At 35.5% G+C, this 13,705-nt stretch overlaps 1 protein-coding gene across 4 annotated transcripts in view; it reads left to right on the top strand.

The window, feature by feature from the left end:
* Naa35 (N-alpha-acetyltransferase 35, NatC auxiliary subunit) overlaps window positions 1-13,705 on the top strand; it is a 110,228-nt gene that overhangs the window by 47,535 nt on the left and 48,988 nt on the right. For all 4 annotated transcript variants that reach the window (XM_015506069.2, XM_048800458.1, XM_048800456.1 and 1 more), the window contains exons 7-11: window positions 2,901-2,967; window positions 3,049-3,092; window positions 4,144-4,194; window positions 5,003-5,086; window positions 5,966-6,080. In XM_015506069.2, the coding sequence (XP_015361555.1) occupies window positions 2,901-2,967; window positions 3,049-3,092; window positions 4,144-4,194; window positions 5,003-5,086; window positions 5,966-6,080 (361 nt within the window). The remainder of the gene's footprint in view (window positions 1-2,900; window positions 2,968-3,048; window positions 3,093-4,143; window positions 4,195-5,002; window positions 5,087-5,965; window positions 6,081-13,705) is intronic.

A 13,705-nucleotide genomic window follows, 5' to 3' on the forward strand; every position in this document is an offset into this window, starting at 1 on the left:
AGGGGGGATAGTAGAGGATAGGAAAGGCAGCAGAACACAACAGACACTAGTATGGCAATATGTAAATCAATGGATGTGTAACTGATGTGATTCTGCAATCTGTATATGGGGTAAAAATGGGAGCTCATAACCCACTTGAATCAAAGTGTGAAATATGATATATCAAGAACTATGTAATGTTTTGAACAGCCAACAATAAAAAATTAAAAAAAATAAAAAATAAAAACAATGCCAGGCATGGTGGTACACATATGTAACTCCAGTGACTCAGGAAGCTAAGGCTGGGGGTTGCTAGTTCATGGCCAGCCTGGGCAACTTGGTAAGACTCTATCCCAAAATAAATATAGAAAGAGCTCAGTGATAGAGTGGGTTCAATCCCTGGTACTGTCAAAAAACAAAAACCCCCAGAAAACTCCGTAGATTCCGCACCTCCCCCCTTGAAAACAGTCAAGGTACCTGACCACACTGGCCCTGTGTTTGCTTATAGTTGCAGTAGGGTAAGTAGGGGCTGGTGTCCTTCAAAGGAAGTGTATGTTCTCTCCAATTTGGTGTGGCCTCTGTCACTCCCCAGGTGTCCTGTAGCTAGCCAGGTATACTTACAAGGATAATCTCCTTTTGCATTTTAGAACCCTCCCCTGAAGTCATTCATTCATTCAACAAATATTTATTGAATAGTAAGAACTTTGTGCCAAGCATTATTCTAAGCCCTTACAATAAAGCAGTGCATAAAACAAAACCCTGATTTCATGAATTTTATATATTTTTATATATACACTGATAGAATAGTCAGTGTATAAGTAAACAAATACATACAAGATGTCAGGTGGTGATAAATTCCACATGATTAAAAATGAAACAGGCTTGGGAATATAAAATGCTTTAGAGATGGTGCACAGGGAAAATCTCTAGGAGGAATTGATATTATAACATAGTCTAGAATATGTATGAGATGAGGCTTAGTAAATATTTTGAAGAAAATTATTTTGGGGTGGGGTCAGCATGTATGAAAGACCTGAGAAATTGTGTGGTATGTTGAATGACAACAAGAAGGCCTGTGTGACTGTTGTGCAATGTGGTAGGCAGTGAGTTTGGGAGACCAAGGCCACAGGATGCAGTGCCTTAGAGTTTATGGTGAGCTCTGGGATTTTACTGTGAGATAGGAAACTATGGAAGGGTTTTGAATAGGGCAATGGTATGGTTTGATGTATTTTAAAATAACACTTCTGCCTTGTGGTGAAAAGTTTGAGCAGGGACAAGTGTGGTAGGTATAGAACTTACAGAACCTGTCTGGGGGTTATAGGAGTGAGAAATGGTGACTTAAACTAGAGATACCTGTGAAAAGTGAGAAGTGGTTAAGTTAGAACTTAAAGGTTGAGCTTACGAGGGTTTTCTGATGAATGTGTACAGGATGTGGAAAATTGAAGCGTGGAGGCTCACATTCTAAGCACTACAAAAGTAAATGTCAGGTGTTCCTTTTGAATATGGAAGATTTGAGGATACTCTGATGACCAAGTACAAATCGGATATAAAGTTCACCTAGAGGATAAGCTTGTATCTTTTTTTCCCTTACTTTTATTTAAAAAAATTTTTTTTAATGTGGTGCTAAGGAATGAACCCAGTGCCTCACACCTTATGCTAGGCAAGCACCCTACCACTGAGCCCAGCCCTAGCCCAGCTTATATCTTTTTAACATGAGATTTTTCAAAAGACCCTGAGTTCTTTAAGACCAGAGACATTGTTGGGCTTTCCTCCCCACCCCCTTTTCTTCCTTCCTTCCTGTGAGGTAGTATCTGACATGAATTTGATGCTCATTGCTTTTGTTAAAGAATCCATAAATTTTTGCTATAGTCCTACTTCTATAACTACTTATTATTTGCATTATTTATATACTATCATAATGCTAGGTTTTTATCTATATTTTTATAGTACTACATTTTTATAGTGTGGCAGAAACACTCTTTAGGGTTTATAACTTCTTAATCAAATTAACAGGTGATATTTAATTTATTTTTTTTTAAGCAAGTTCAGTGAATCACTTGTGACTTAGCAGTGAAATCATTTCAGAAATGATTTGGGAATGAGGATCCATGTGAATAATTTTATCTTTACCATGGGCTATAGAATGCAGTTTCACTATCACTTGAGTAATCACATTTAAGAAGGATTAACCTTTGCAACCTAACAAGGTGTAAGTAGACATTTAATAATTTTTTTTTTTTTTTTTTTGGTAGATGGAAACAACACAATGCCTTTATTTTTATGTGGTGCTAAGAATCGAACCCAGATCCCGCCCGTGCTAAGCAGCTAAGCAAGCGCTCTACCACTGATCCACAATCCCAGCCCAATAATGTTTTTTTTTTTAAATATTTATTTTTTAGTTTTAGGTGGACACCATATCTTTATTTTTTTAAATGTGGTGTTGAGGATCGAACCCAGTGCCTCCCGCATGCCAGGCCAGCCCGCTACCGCTTGAGCCACATCCCCAGCCCTAATAATTTTTGAAGTAAATATTGTCTAAATCTTGCAACTCTATCATCAAACAGTAACTATTATTAACTATATACTATCACTCATTTGTGAATGTAAAAATACTTTGTAAGTGGGAATTAACTGCTTTGTGGGATTTTCATAAGCATTAGCCTTATTTTTCAAATGACCTTATTAAATGAAGATATATTTAAAATTGCCTTATGACAAGTGATTGAAAGTAAGGGTAGAGATAGCATTAAGACATGACATTTTAAGTATTTGCCTATAAGGAAAGTTTGGTTGTATGATAGCAATATTTAGCTGGATAACATTCTATTTCTGTTTTCTTATTAAATAGTGATTTTTGTAAGAGCAATATAAAAGTTTGCTACTTATAAGTCAAGGGCCTAATTATTCCTTTTTTTGTATAGGAAGATTTTCAGTCAATGACTTATGGATTTAAAATGGCTAACAGTGTGACAGATCTTCGAGTTACAGGTAAAGGAATTTATAAAGATCATTTCACAGGTTTTATGTTTGGATTTTTTTCCTTTTAAAACTTACTATTTCTCTTTCTAGGCATGCTAAAAGATGTGGAGGATGACATGCAAAGAAGAGTAAAGGTATATATGTTTCTTTCTTTAATGAAGGGCTCTGGTATTCTTTTTATTGTTAGATTAACTTTATTTAATTATAAATAGCTATCATTTCAAGTATTGAAAATTTAATGCTCTCAGTTCTTTCTTTCTTTTTTTTCTTTGCTAAGTTTTAGACTTTTAATATGATATTTTAAGAATTGTATTTTCCCCTACTAGAGTTTGTTAAATTTCTCAGAAGTCAGAACTGTCTTCTCCACTGTTGTATCTTTAGTAGCTGGTATGGTGTCTGAACATAGTCGGGTGAGCTCAGTACATAGTGACCTTGCAGTTCTGGTGAAAGCCTTCTTGATGACATCCCATCTTGCTATGAGACTGATGATTTGTCCTCATAGAGATAAAGAAGGGGAAAAAAATAAATTTATACTGATTTACCCTCATAGAGTAGTTTGATGGTCAAAGAAAAATGTAACTATTCTTTTTTTTCTTTTTTACAATTATTCAGTGAATTAGGCAGTCAAATATATACACAGTGCCTCACTTTTAGGTGAGGAAAATACAGCTCAAAGGAGTTAAGATAAGCCATCTTAATCTTACTTAAGGACATATAGTGAATGGTAGCTTCAGGACTAGAACCCACATCTACTCCTAGATCTTCTTGTGCTAATGCCCTGGAATTTTCTCAAATACATAAACTTTTATTGACAAGACATTTTACATTTCAATGTAAAATCAGATCAGTACAGGTGATGTAACTTTATGTTGTTATTTTTGTAAAGGTTGCTAATACTTTTGAGAGTGTTAGAAAGTTCTCAGTAGATATATTTCCTTTTCCTTTTTTTTCTTTTGCTGTTTCAGTATCTGATTCTTTTCATAATCTTTATAATTTGTATCAAAGTGAATTTTCTGTATGTAACATTAATAGGATGGAAATAAATACTGGACACACCTTTTTTTTCCCCTAAATAAGTTTCCCCCGAATTAGATCGTAGATTACCTTTGTGCTTTCTTTATATTGTATATTTATAATCTGATGCTTCTCCAGGCTGTATTTAATTTACCTTTTTTAAAATTTTAGAGTACTCGAAGTCGACAAGGAGAAGAAAGAGATCCAGAAGTTGAACTAGAAGTAATTGAACTTATTTTCTGGTAGATAATATCAGAGAAGTCTACCTCTTAATGTTGTAGTTTTATGAACTGCGTTATAATTTATGGAAGCCCTTTTTAAGGTATTTCTTTAAAAGTTGGACATTGCAAGGGATTTTGTTTCCCTTGTATTTATTTTGATAGCATGATAATACAACTCTTTGAAATACATGATTTCAGAACTCTTCAATATTCCTGTGAGGTAGGAAGAAAAAAAAAGATCTTTTACAGATGATGCACAAGAGCTTGGTAAAGCTCAAGAACTTCCACATTATCAAAAACGAACCTTTGGGGCTGGGATTGTGGCTCAGCAGTAGAGCGCTCGCCTAGCACAGGCGGGACCCAGATTCAATCCTCTCAGCACCACATAAAAAATAAAGGCATTGTGTTGTGTCCATCTGTACCTAAAAAATAAATATTAAAGAAACAAAAACAAACAAACAAAAAACGAACCTTTGTAGAGATCCTAGATTTTCTGACTCCACTTTTAGTACTTTTTAATCCATCCTTTTTAAATGCTAATTAAATTAATTTTAATGTAATGTGTAACTTTTGACTTTGAAAATCAATCCTGTTGCTATAGAAACATCTGTTTGAAAAGAAGAGGCTTTATTTTATTACATTTTCTGTAGCTTGTTTTTCAGGCATTAAAACCTGTAAGTGAAGATGTGTGTACTGTAGTAAGTTATTAACATTGAGATTTAGGAGTAAAAATAATATATTTTGAAATGAGATTCTTTTGACAAACATTGTATGTTTTAATTTCTAGCCCTTTCTTGTTTTTTTCCTAGCACCAACAATGTTTAGCAGTATTCAGCAGAGTGAAATTTACTCGTGTGTTACTGACAGTGCTTATAGCTTTTACTAAAAAAGAGGTAAGGACATTTACTGTAACTTGTCTGTCTGTTTTAATGACTTTTGGTTGGAATGCCTTATTGAAGCAGTTCTGAGACTTTTCTATTGAAATGCTCCTGATCTCAAATGTAGAACCCTCAACATTCGGTGTTTTTACACCAAGCAACCATAATGCTTTTCTTAAAGTTTCATGAATTTTACATTCTACTGCATGATATATTTATGTCTATGGTGTTGATAATAAGCATGATATTTTATATTACATTTTAGTAAATAAAGTAATAGAAGCTTAAATCGCTTGTGGATTGTCATATTTTTTTGATTGAAAAGGAGAGAATAAAAATGAGAATTTTAGTTTGGCCTGTTCCTCCCTTCAGTTAAATTAACTGTTGGATTTGCATAGAACAAAAGGCAAGTCCTAAATTGCGAGTGCTTTTTCTTTTGTGTATTTTGGCAGTAACTCAGGTCAATTACAGATTAATTTGTGGTGAGTAGAGATCCAGCCTTTACCATTGGCCTAACTTCTATAATTCTGTTTTTCCTGGTTCTGCCACCAACACCATCTTGGTGAATAATGTAGTAGAATTGTTGGTTCTTTTCTATCTTTCAGTTGACTACATCTATGGTTTTTATTTTTAACAAATAGATTTATACAGTAAATCAAAAATGTTGCTAATTTTTTAAGTAGGTACTCTAAAGTACAGATATGAGGGAAAAAAAAAAAACCTAATTTTTATCTTGCCAGGATCTGGGCATCCTGTATTAAGTGAATAATTTGTGAAAACCAATATCATTGCAGCAAATATTTAATTTCATTATTGTTTATAGGATTTTCCTATTTAATGTATATCTTTCAGTGAAAGAATATGTAAGAATGTTTTTGGTGATTTGTTTGCTAGACCAGTGCCGTTGCAGAAGCTCAAAAATTGATGGTTCAAGCAGCAGATCTTCTTTCTGCCATTCATAATTCATTGCATCATGGCATCCAGGCCCAGAATGACACTACAAAAGGAGGTAATTGTCCATTTTGCTCTTACTTTTTTTCTGCTTCATCCAGAATAAATAGTATTTGTTTAGTTCTGCAATTTCATTTAAGTTAATCTGTGTAGATCTTGGAATGTTTCCTCCAAAGTCTTACATAAAGTGTTTTAGGCTTCTCTTTGTACATTTATTCTAGACTGAAAACAGTTTTGCAGAACTGGCCATCTCCCTTATCTTGGACTCTTCATGTGTACCCTATCTTGTGTTCATACTCTGATGTCAGCAGAAACTTCTTTTTTAATCACCTTCCCTCTTTACTCCTTTGTCTGAGAAATCATAATCTTCCATCTTACAACCCACCCTCATTTTATTTGGTAAATTAGGCATTTTTTCTCTAGCTTCATTTCATTCATACATACCTTACAACATTGAATTGTTAACCTATCCCATCTCTCCCTGAGGTTTTGAGTACTTTTAAGAAGGGACTGTTTCTTCTTTGTACATTATTATATACTTGGTATGTTGTTGGCACTCGTTTTATTTATGAAGTGTGCCTTAAAATAAAAAGAATATTATACCTTTGTTGTAAAATTTGCAACAGGGTTAATGTTTTAGGTTAATGAGTTGGTATTTATATTTAAATTAGGGTTTCCCAGTGTTGCTGCTATAACCAAGAAGGCCGTTTTTATTTTTACTGATTGTCACCTTTCTACTTTCTGCCACTCTCCTCCTTTCAGGGGCAGGAGTTATGATATTCCCCTTCCCACGAACTTTTCCTTGCTAAATGTTAGGTAATAGAGCAGTCAGGAAGAAATTTGGGTAAGGAAATCAGTATTCTCATAATCTCTACATTTTTAGTGATTATACTGTATTATTATTAACATATCAATATTTATTTCTAGGAGGTGGGGATGTAGATATATTTATGAGATGAGTAATAAGGTGATAGTTTACGACCATGGGATATTTAAAAAAAAAAGACTATGCATAGCAACACATAGTACATGTTTAAGAGAGATATATAATATCTACAACTCTTAAATATTTTGAAATTGAGTACAAAAATGTTACTATGAAAATCATGGCTTTAAAGTAATTTATTGGTTTGTGTAATGAGAAAATATTAATAACACAAAGCAAAAAGTCTTCCAGATTACTGGAAAGTCATGTTCTTCTTTGCCATACTATTTTATACCTGTAATGAAGCAAATTTTTGAGGATGATTGCCATAGGATTATTAGTAGCTCCAGCATATGGCTTCTCTCGATTTCAAACCAGTGTTTTTAGGGGGAAAAAAAATTTTTTTTTTTTTTGCCTGTGTGTATCATCTTCATTATTTCTCTGATTTTGTAGTCTAGTGACAGATAAGTTCAGAAAAGTTATTTACATAAAATTAGCTGATTACACTTTTTATAAAATGTAATTTTATGACTAAGCAAAATTTTAAATTTAGGGAATATTAACCCTGTCCTTGATCTTAGCTTTCTTAATTTAACTTTGTGATTGTCCCTTAATCCTAAAGCCATAAAAGTTTTATAATAAAAAAGTTGGGTCGGGCATAGTGGCAACATCCCTGTAATCCCAGCAGATTGGGTGGCTGAGGCAGGAAGATCAAAGGCAGCCTCAGCAAAAAGCAAGGCGCTAAGCAACTCAGTGAGACTCTGTTTCTAAATAAAATACAAAATAGGGCTGGCGATATGGCTCAATGGTCAAATACCCCTGAGTTCATTCTTTGGACCCCCGCCCCACACTGTTCTGCATGTGCCCTGCCAAAAACAAGTTGGGACCAGGCAGAGTGGCACACTCCTGTAGTCCTAGGGGTTCGGAAGACTTGAGACAGGAGGATTGTAACTAGAGAGACCCTGTCTCAAAATTTTAAAAATAGAGAAATATAAAAGGCTGGGGATGAACACAGTGGTAAAATGTCCCAGGTTCAATTCCCAGTACCAAAAAAATAAAAATTAAATTGTACAAAATGAAAACGTTGGTTTGGATTATAGATTAATGGCCCAAGACCATCGATTCAATCCTAGGCAGTGAAAAGAAAAGTTACTACATTCCTAAATGATTATTCTAAGAAGAACGATGAGAAAACAGTAGTGTAGATTAACATTGGTTTCAGATTACTAATTTTATCTGCCACTTATTCTTAAAATTCCAGCTGTGTAAAGCTTGAATCATTGAGCATTCATTTTAGCTTCTTAGTAAAAAGGTATTTAATGGGTAGGATTTGGGAACATTGGTATTAGGAAGAAAAACATAAACAAACTTGGTCTAAGAAATACATGCTGGTAGCTGGGTGCCTTAGGCATATCTGTGATCCCAGTGGCTCAGGAGGCTGAGGCATGAGGATCACAAGTTCAAAGCCAGCCTCAGAAACTTAGTGAGACCCTGTCTCAGAATTTTAAAAAAGAGGGCTGAGGATGTGACTCAGTAATTAGGCACACCCCTGGGTTCAATCCCTGGTATCCAAAAAGAAAAAGAAATACTTGCTGGTGGTTTTATTCAATGAATATCAGTGTCTTAATAGAGATTAAGAAGGCAGAAGTGGTTTGGGAGGTGAATAAATGGGGTAGCACAGAGGTAATGGTTTATTTTTATGTAATAATATGGAGTAGTCCAATAGAATAGTAAATATATGGCTCTGGAAAATGGATGGAAAAGCAGATTTTGGAGTTATATGAAATGTGCATTGAAACTCAATATGTGATTACTCAGGGCTTGCTGGATTCAGAAACTTGGGTTGTATCTTTATTGAAAGAATGAAGGAGAGAAGATGTGGGGAAGCTCATATTGCGTTTAATATATCTTGAATTTTACACTTTTTTATGTCGTGAAATGATATTTAAGTTATCTTCTTCAAAAATACTTTGTAGATACCACTTGTCAAAATATATTTCTCTCCCATGTTCTCTCTTAGTTATCTGTGGGGTTAGGTTCTAGTTAACCCTTGAGATAAAAAGCGTCCTCGATATTGCTAATAGAAATTTTTAAAATGTACTTAAATTTATGTTGACTTAAATTGGTAAATACTTTGGAGTATATTTTCAAATCTGACATATTTGCAAGAGAGCATAATATCTTTTTAAAATAACTGATATATAATTAAAGTTGATAGGTTAGTAGCACTGGTGACAGCAGTTGAGAAGGAGTTAAAAAAAAAAGATTGTAGATTAAACGCTTGCATTTACCTTCTGAAACCCCCCAAAATCAAGATGTGGTTAAAAAAAAAAAAAGAAGAAGAAGAAGAAAGAGTAAAAGGACAGGGCAAGATAGACACTAGCAACAGAATTTTAGAAGCTAGTAAACAGACATGGAATTAGCTGTATCTAAATAACTGAATTCTAAGCTGCACTGATAGAGAATCAAAGTGAACTCAATTTATATTGTGATCCCCAGAAAGATTCCATTAATAGCATATCAGAGACATCTGAAAATGGCGATGAGAAGCGAACTGAAAGAGAACTGTTTGAAAATCTGTTTCGGAGCAGGTATTTCCTCTCTTTGCTGGATGACCTTCTTGAACCTCAGAATACTAGAAGTTTTTACTTGGGAATAAGGAAGTGGGATATTGGACTGAGGGGATATGAGACACAGTTGAGATATGCACATTAAAAGGAAGTTATGTGATCACAATTCAGCCAGCCTCAAGTCTTCAAGCCCAGGAGGTAGGAAGTAGGGAGGAAAAGTAGCAAAATCCAGCTATACTGATATTAGCAATTCCCCTGATACAGTGTCTTGCCTAATAGCCTTATCAATATTCACAAAACTTTTAGATTTTTGTGTTGCAGTTTCAAATCTTGATTATACAGTCAATGGTGGAAATCTCTGACATGAAAGAGAACAAAATAGGCAAGGTAAGCAAACACAATATCTTAAATGCAGATATGCATATGGAAACAAGAATAGAATGGTATACATAAGGAAAAAAGGGATTATGTTGATTCAAAACATAATAGCCGATATGATAATAAATAAAAAGTTTAGAACAACAAAATTATGAAAGTTTAAAGTAGACTAAAAATGTAAAGATGAGAAATATATTATAGAATCAGTCCAGAAGGTCCACTGTCTAATAAGGATAAATGAAGGATGAACTAATGAAAGTTGTTCCAGAAATAGATCAAAAAGTAGAAACAACAAAAAATTCTTTTTTGTTTTTTAAGAATTTAACCTTTTGGAACTAGGTTTGTGGCTTAGTGGTAGAGCGTTCGTCTAGCACATGCGAGGCCCTGGGTTCAATCCTCAGCACCACATAAAAATAAATAAAAAAGAATTTAACTTTTTAAAAATTTATTTGATTTTATGTGGTGCTGAGGATGGAATCCAGGGCCTCACCCATGTTAGGCAAGTCCTCTACCACTGAGCTACAACACCAGCTCCACAAAAATTCTTTTAAGAAAACTTCCTGAACTGTCATGGTGCTGTTTGCCTGTAATCCCAGTTACTCAGGAGACTGAGCCAGAATTGCAAGTTCATAGCCAGCCTAGGCAACTTAGCAAGAAGTATTGCAAAATAAAAAGGGCTAGAGATGTAATTAGGTGGTAGAGCATTCCTGGAATTAAATTATGTAAACGCCCAGATTGAAAGAACAAATAGACTAGGAATGTAGCTCAGTGTAAGATCACTTGCCTAGCAAGGCCCTGGGTTGAATTCCTAGTAACACTGATAATAATAACAACTACATAAATTAAGTAGTATTAAAGAAGTCTTTCATTTTTGTTTTTTAATTTTTTGAGACTTTTTTGAAAATTCTGATTTGTTACATATGACAGCAGAATGCATTACAATTCATATTACACATATAGAGCACAATTTTTTATCTCTGGTTGTACACAAAGTAGAGTCACACCATTCATGTCTTCATACATGTACTTAGGGTAATGGTGTCCATCTCATCCCACCGTCTTTCCTACCCCATACCCTCTCCCTTACCCTCCTTCCTCTTTGCTGTTTCTAGAGTTCGTCTAATCCTCCAAAGTCTTTCATTTAAAAGAAAGAGCCAATAAAAAGAGCATGAAAATTGGTTTTGGTATGGTTTGGTTTAGTTTGCTTTGCAGTACTGGGGATCAAACCCCCAGGGATTATACAAGAGCAAGTGCTCTACCACTAAACTACATCCCAGTCCTCAAAATTGACCTTTATTAAAGCATAGCATCATGAAATGTTAATGAAGAGAAGATCAGAGATTTGTAAGATACAAAAAGCAAATTACAAGGGTCAAGACAGTGTCATCACACTTCTCAGCAGCAGTAGTGAAGCTAGAAATCAGTGAAGCAAAATAAAAGAGGAGTCACACTTTTAAAATTTGAAATGTACACAAGCTTAACAATCAGGACAGTGGTTCTGGATATACATAATTGTAGTAAATCAGTGGAATAGAATAGAATTGAGACCCAGAAGTGGAAACCTCATGTTTATGGATAAGTGGAAAATACCAGTCATAAAATATCATGTTATATAAATTCCATTAAAATGCCAGAATTGGTAAACCCATGGCGACATAAAGTAGATTAGTTGTTACCCAGGATTGTAGTGCATATTGCTACTTGAAGTGATGAAAATATTCTAAATTTCTGATGATAGTTTTTTTACTCTGAATATACTAAAAACCATTAAATTGTATCCTCTAAATAGGCCATGTTAATTATATCAGGGTTATTAGTAAAAGAAGATCACTGGAACTGTCTTTGCAGAAATTTTTTTTGGGAAATGGTTTCAAATATTGAATTCTATGTACAAACTATAATTTTGAGGAAGGAATTTCAGACATTTAGATAGTCTCAGAAAATTTGTCTCCCAGAACTTTTGGAAGATGAAGTCCATACAAACAAGGGAATAAATCAAAAAAAAGGAAAGTATGGGGTGAAGGTACATAAGAGTACAACATAAAAAAAATAATGAAGGAAATCCCCTGGCTGGTGGTAAAAGGAGATCACAAGATAATACTTGCACTCTATATATGGAGGATAAGCCCAGTTGTAGTAAGTCACAAAGCCCTAGGAAAGATGTTTTAAAGATGATACAAGACCATCTGTTGAATTGATAAAATAGCTGGGTGTTTGATATAATGTCCTCCTTTAGTATTCAAGGGTAATATTTAGTATTCTAGGATCCCCTTCAGATAGTAGCTAGCAGCTGTGGGACCAATCTCTGGCACCCATATCTGTGGAATCCAAGCTGGGTTTGGAAACCAGACTGGGCTATCACATAACTCAGAGTGTGAATACAAAACCAGGAGAAATTCAGATGTTTTGCCCTGGGGAATACTGGGCATTCAGACCCAAGAGATCTCAAGTCCCTCTCACCCTTGGAGTCTGGTGGCATGAGGGACTAACAGGGGTTGGTCAGGAATTTGATTGGGTGGGTGAGAGTGACTGTGTGCCTGGGGACTGAGCCTAGGAGGCTGGAAAGGGCCAGAAGGACAGGATCTGCAGGTGGTGGAGGGGGTGAAGGATTGGCTCCTCCAGTGCACTAGTGGAACCCAGGGAACACTCCTGGGATGCAGACTCCCAGCATGGATTAGCAGCAGCAGAGCTCTGGGGATGGGCTGATTTAAAAATCTTAAGACCAATCACATTCAATGAAGCACAAGGGGACAAACTAGACCTAAACCCCTTCCGGGGCTCTGCCTCCAGGAACTCCTCTCACAACACTCTCCAAGCTGCCCCATCACATAACTGCTGAGAAGGGAAGCTGAGAATTTTTGAACTCCAACCAGTGACAAGCACCACCAGTGACAGCCTCCAGCTACTACTATTGTGCACAATATATAACTCAAGAAAAAACAAAAAAGACACTTGGGAACAGACAAGCAACATATATTATCATTGACAATTTTTGACTACCACAATGGAAACGATTCCTTAATTTTTTAATTTTAATTTTATTTTTTAAAATATTTTTTAATTGTAGATGGACACAATACCTTTATTTAATTAATTTATTTTTATGTGGTGCTGAGGATCAAACCCAGTGCTTCACACATGGGAGGCGAGCACTCTACCACTGAGCCACAACCCCAGCCCCAATGCCGCAGTCTGGCTGGGCACAAAATCACGAGCCACCACACAGCTTGTAGATTCAAACAGCAACTCTTTATTCCTGAACTCACACCAGCCGTATACAAACACGTTCTGGGGAAATCCACGTTCTCTGCCCAAATCCACGTTCTCTGCCCAAAATCCACCTCCACTGGGCTTCTGTCTCCCAAAATATACTCTGAATCCCGTGAGAACTCAAGGGGAACTCAGGCAGCAGGATACGCCCTATTCCCAGCAGGAATAATCTTAAACCTTAAACCTGGAACCTAAACTGGGAACGCCCTAAACACGATTATCTTAAACCGGGAACACCCTAATCCGCCTTGGTCCTTGAGCAAGGTCACCTACATTCAATGTCACTGCAACATGGGGTACGCTGGCAAGGAAATTGTCATACCTACTTGGCTAATGGCTCCCAGCACCCCAATTCCTTCATTTTTCATCAAGAACCTTTCTTTCTTTTTGATTGTGATTGTGTGCTGAATGGTTCATGGACATTATTAGTACATGTACATATTTGTCTTACTTTTCTAGCATTTTTTTGAAGGCAGTTATTTTTCATGACTCTGTCTTTTGAAGGCTAGGGTTTTTGAGGAGTATATTTTGTTTTGTTTT

Source organism: Marmota marmota, unplaced genomic scaffold, assembly GCF_001458135.2.
Source record: "Marmota marmota marmota unplaced genomic scaffold, marMar, whole genome shotgun sequence".
NCBI classification, from domain to species: Eukaryota; Metazoa; Chordata; class Mammalia; order Rodentia; family Sciuridae; genus Marmota; species Marmota marmota.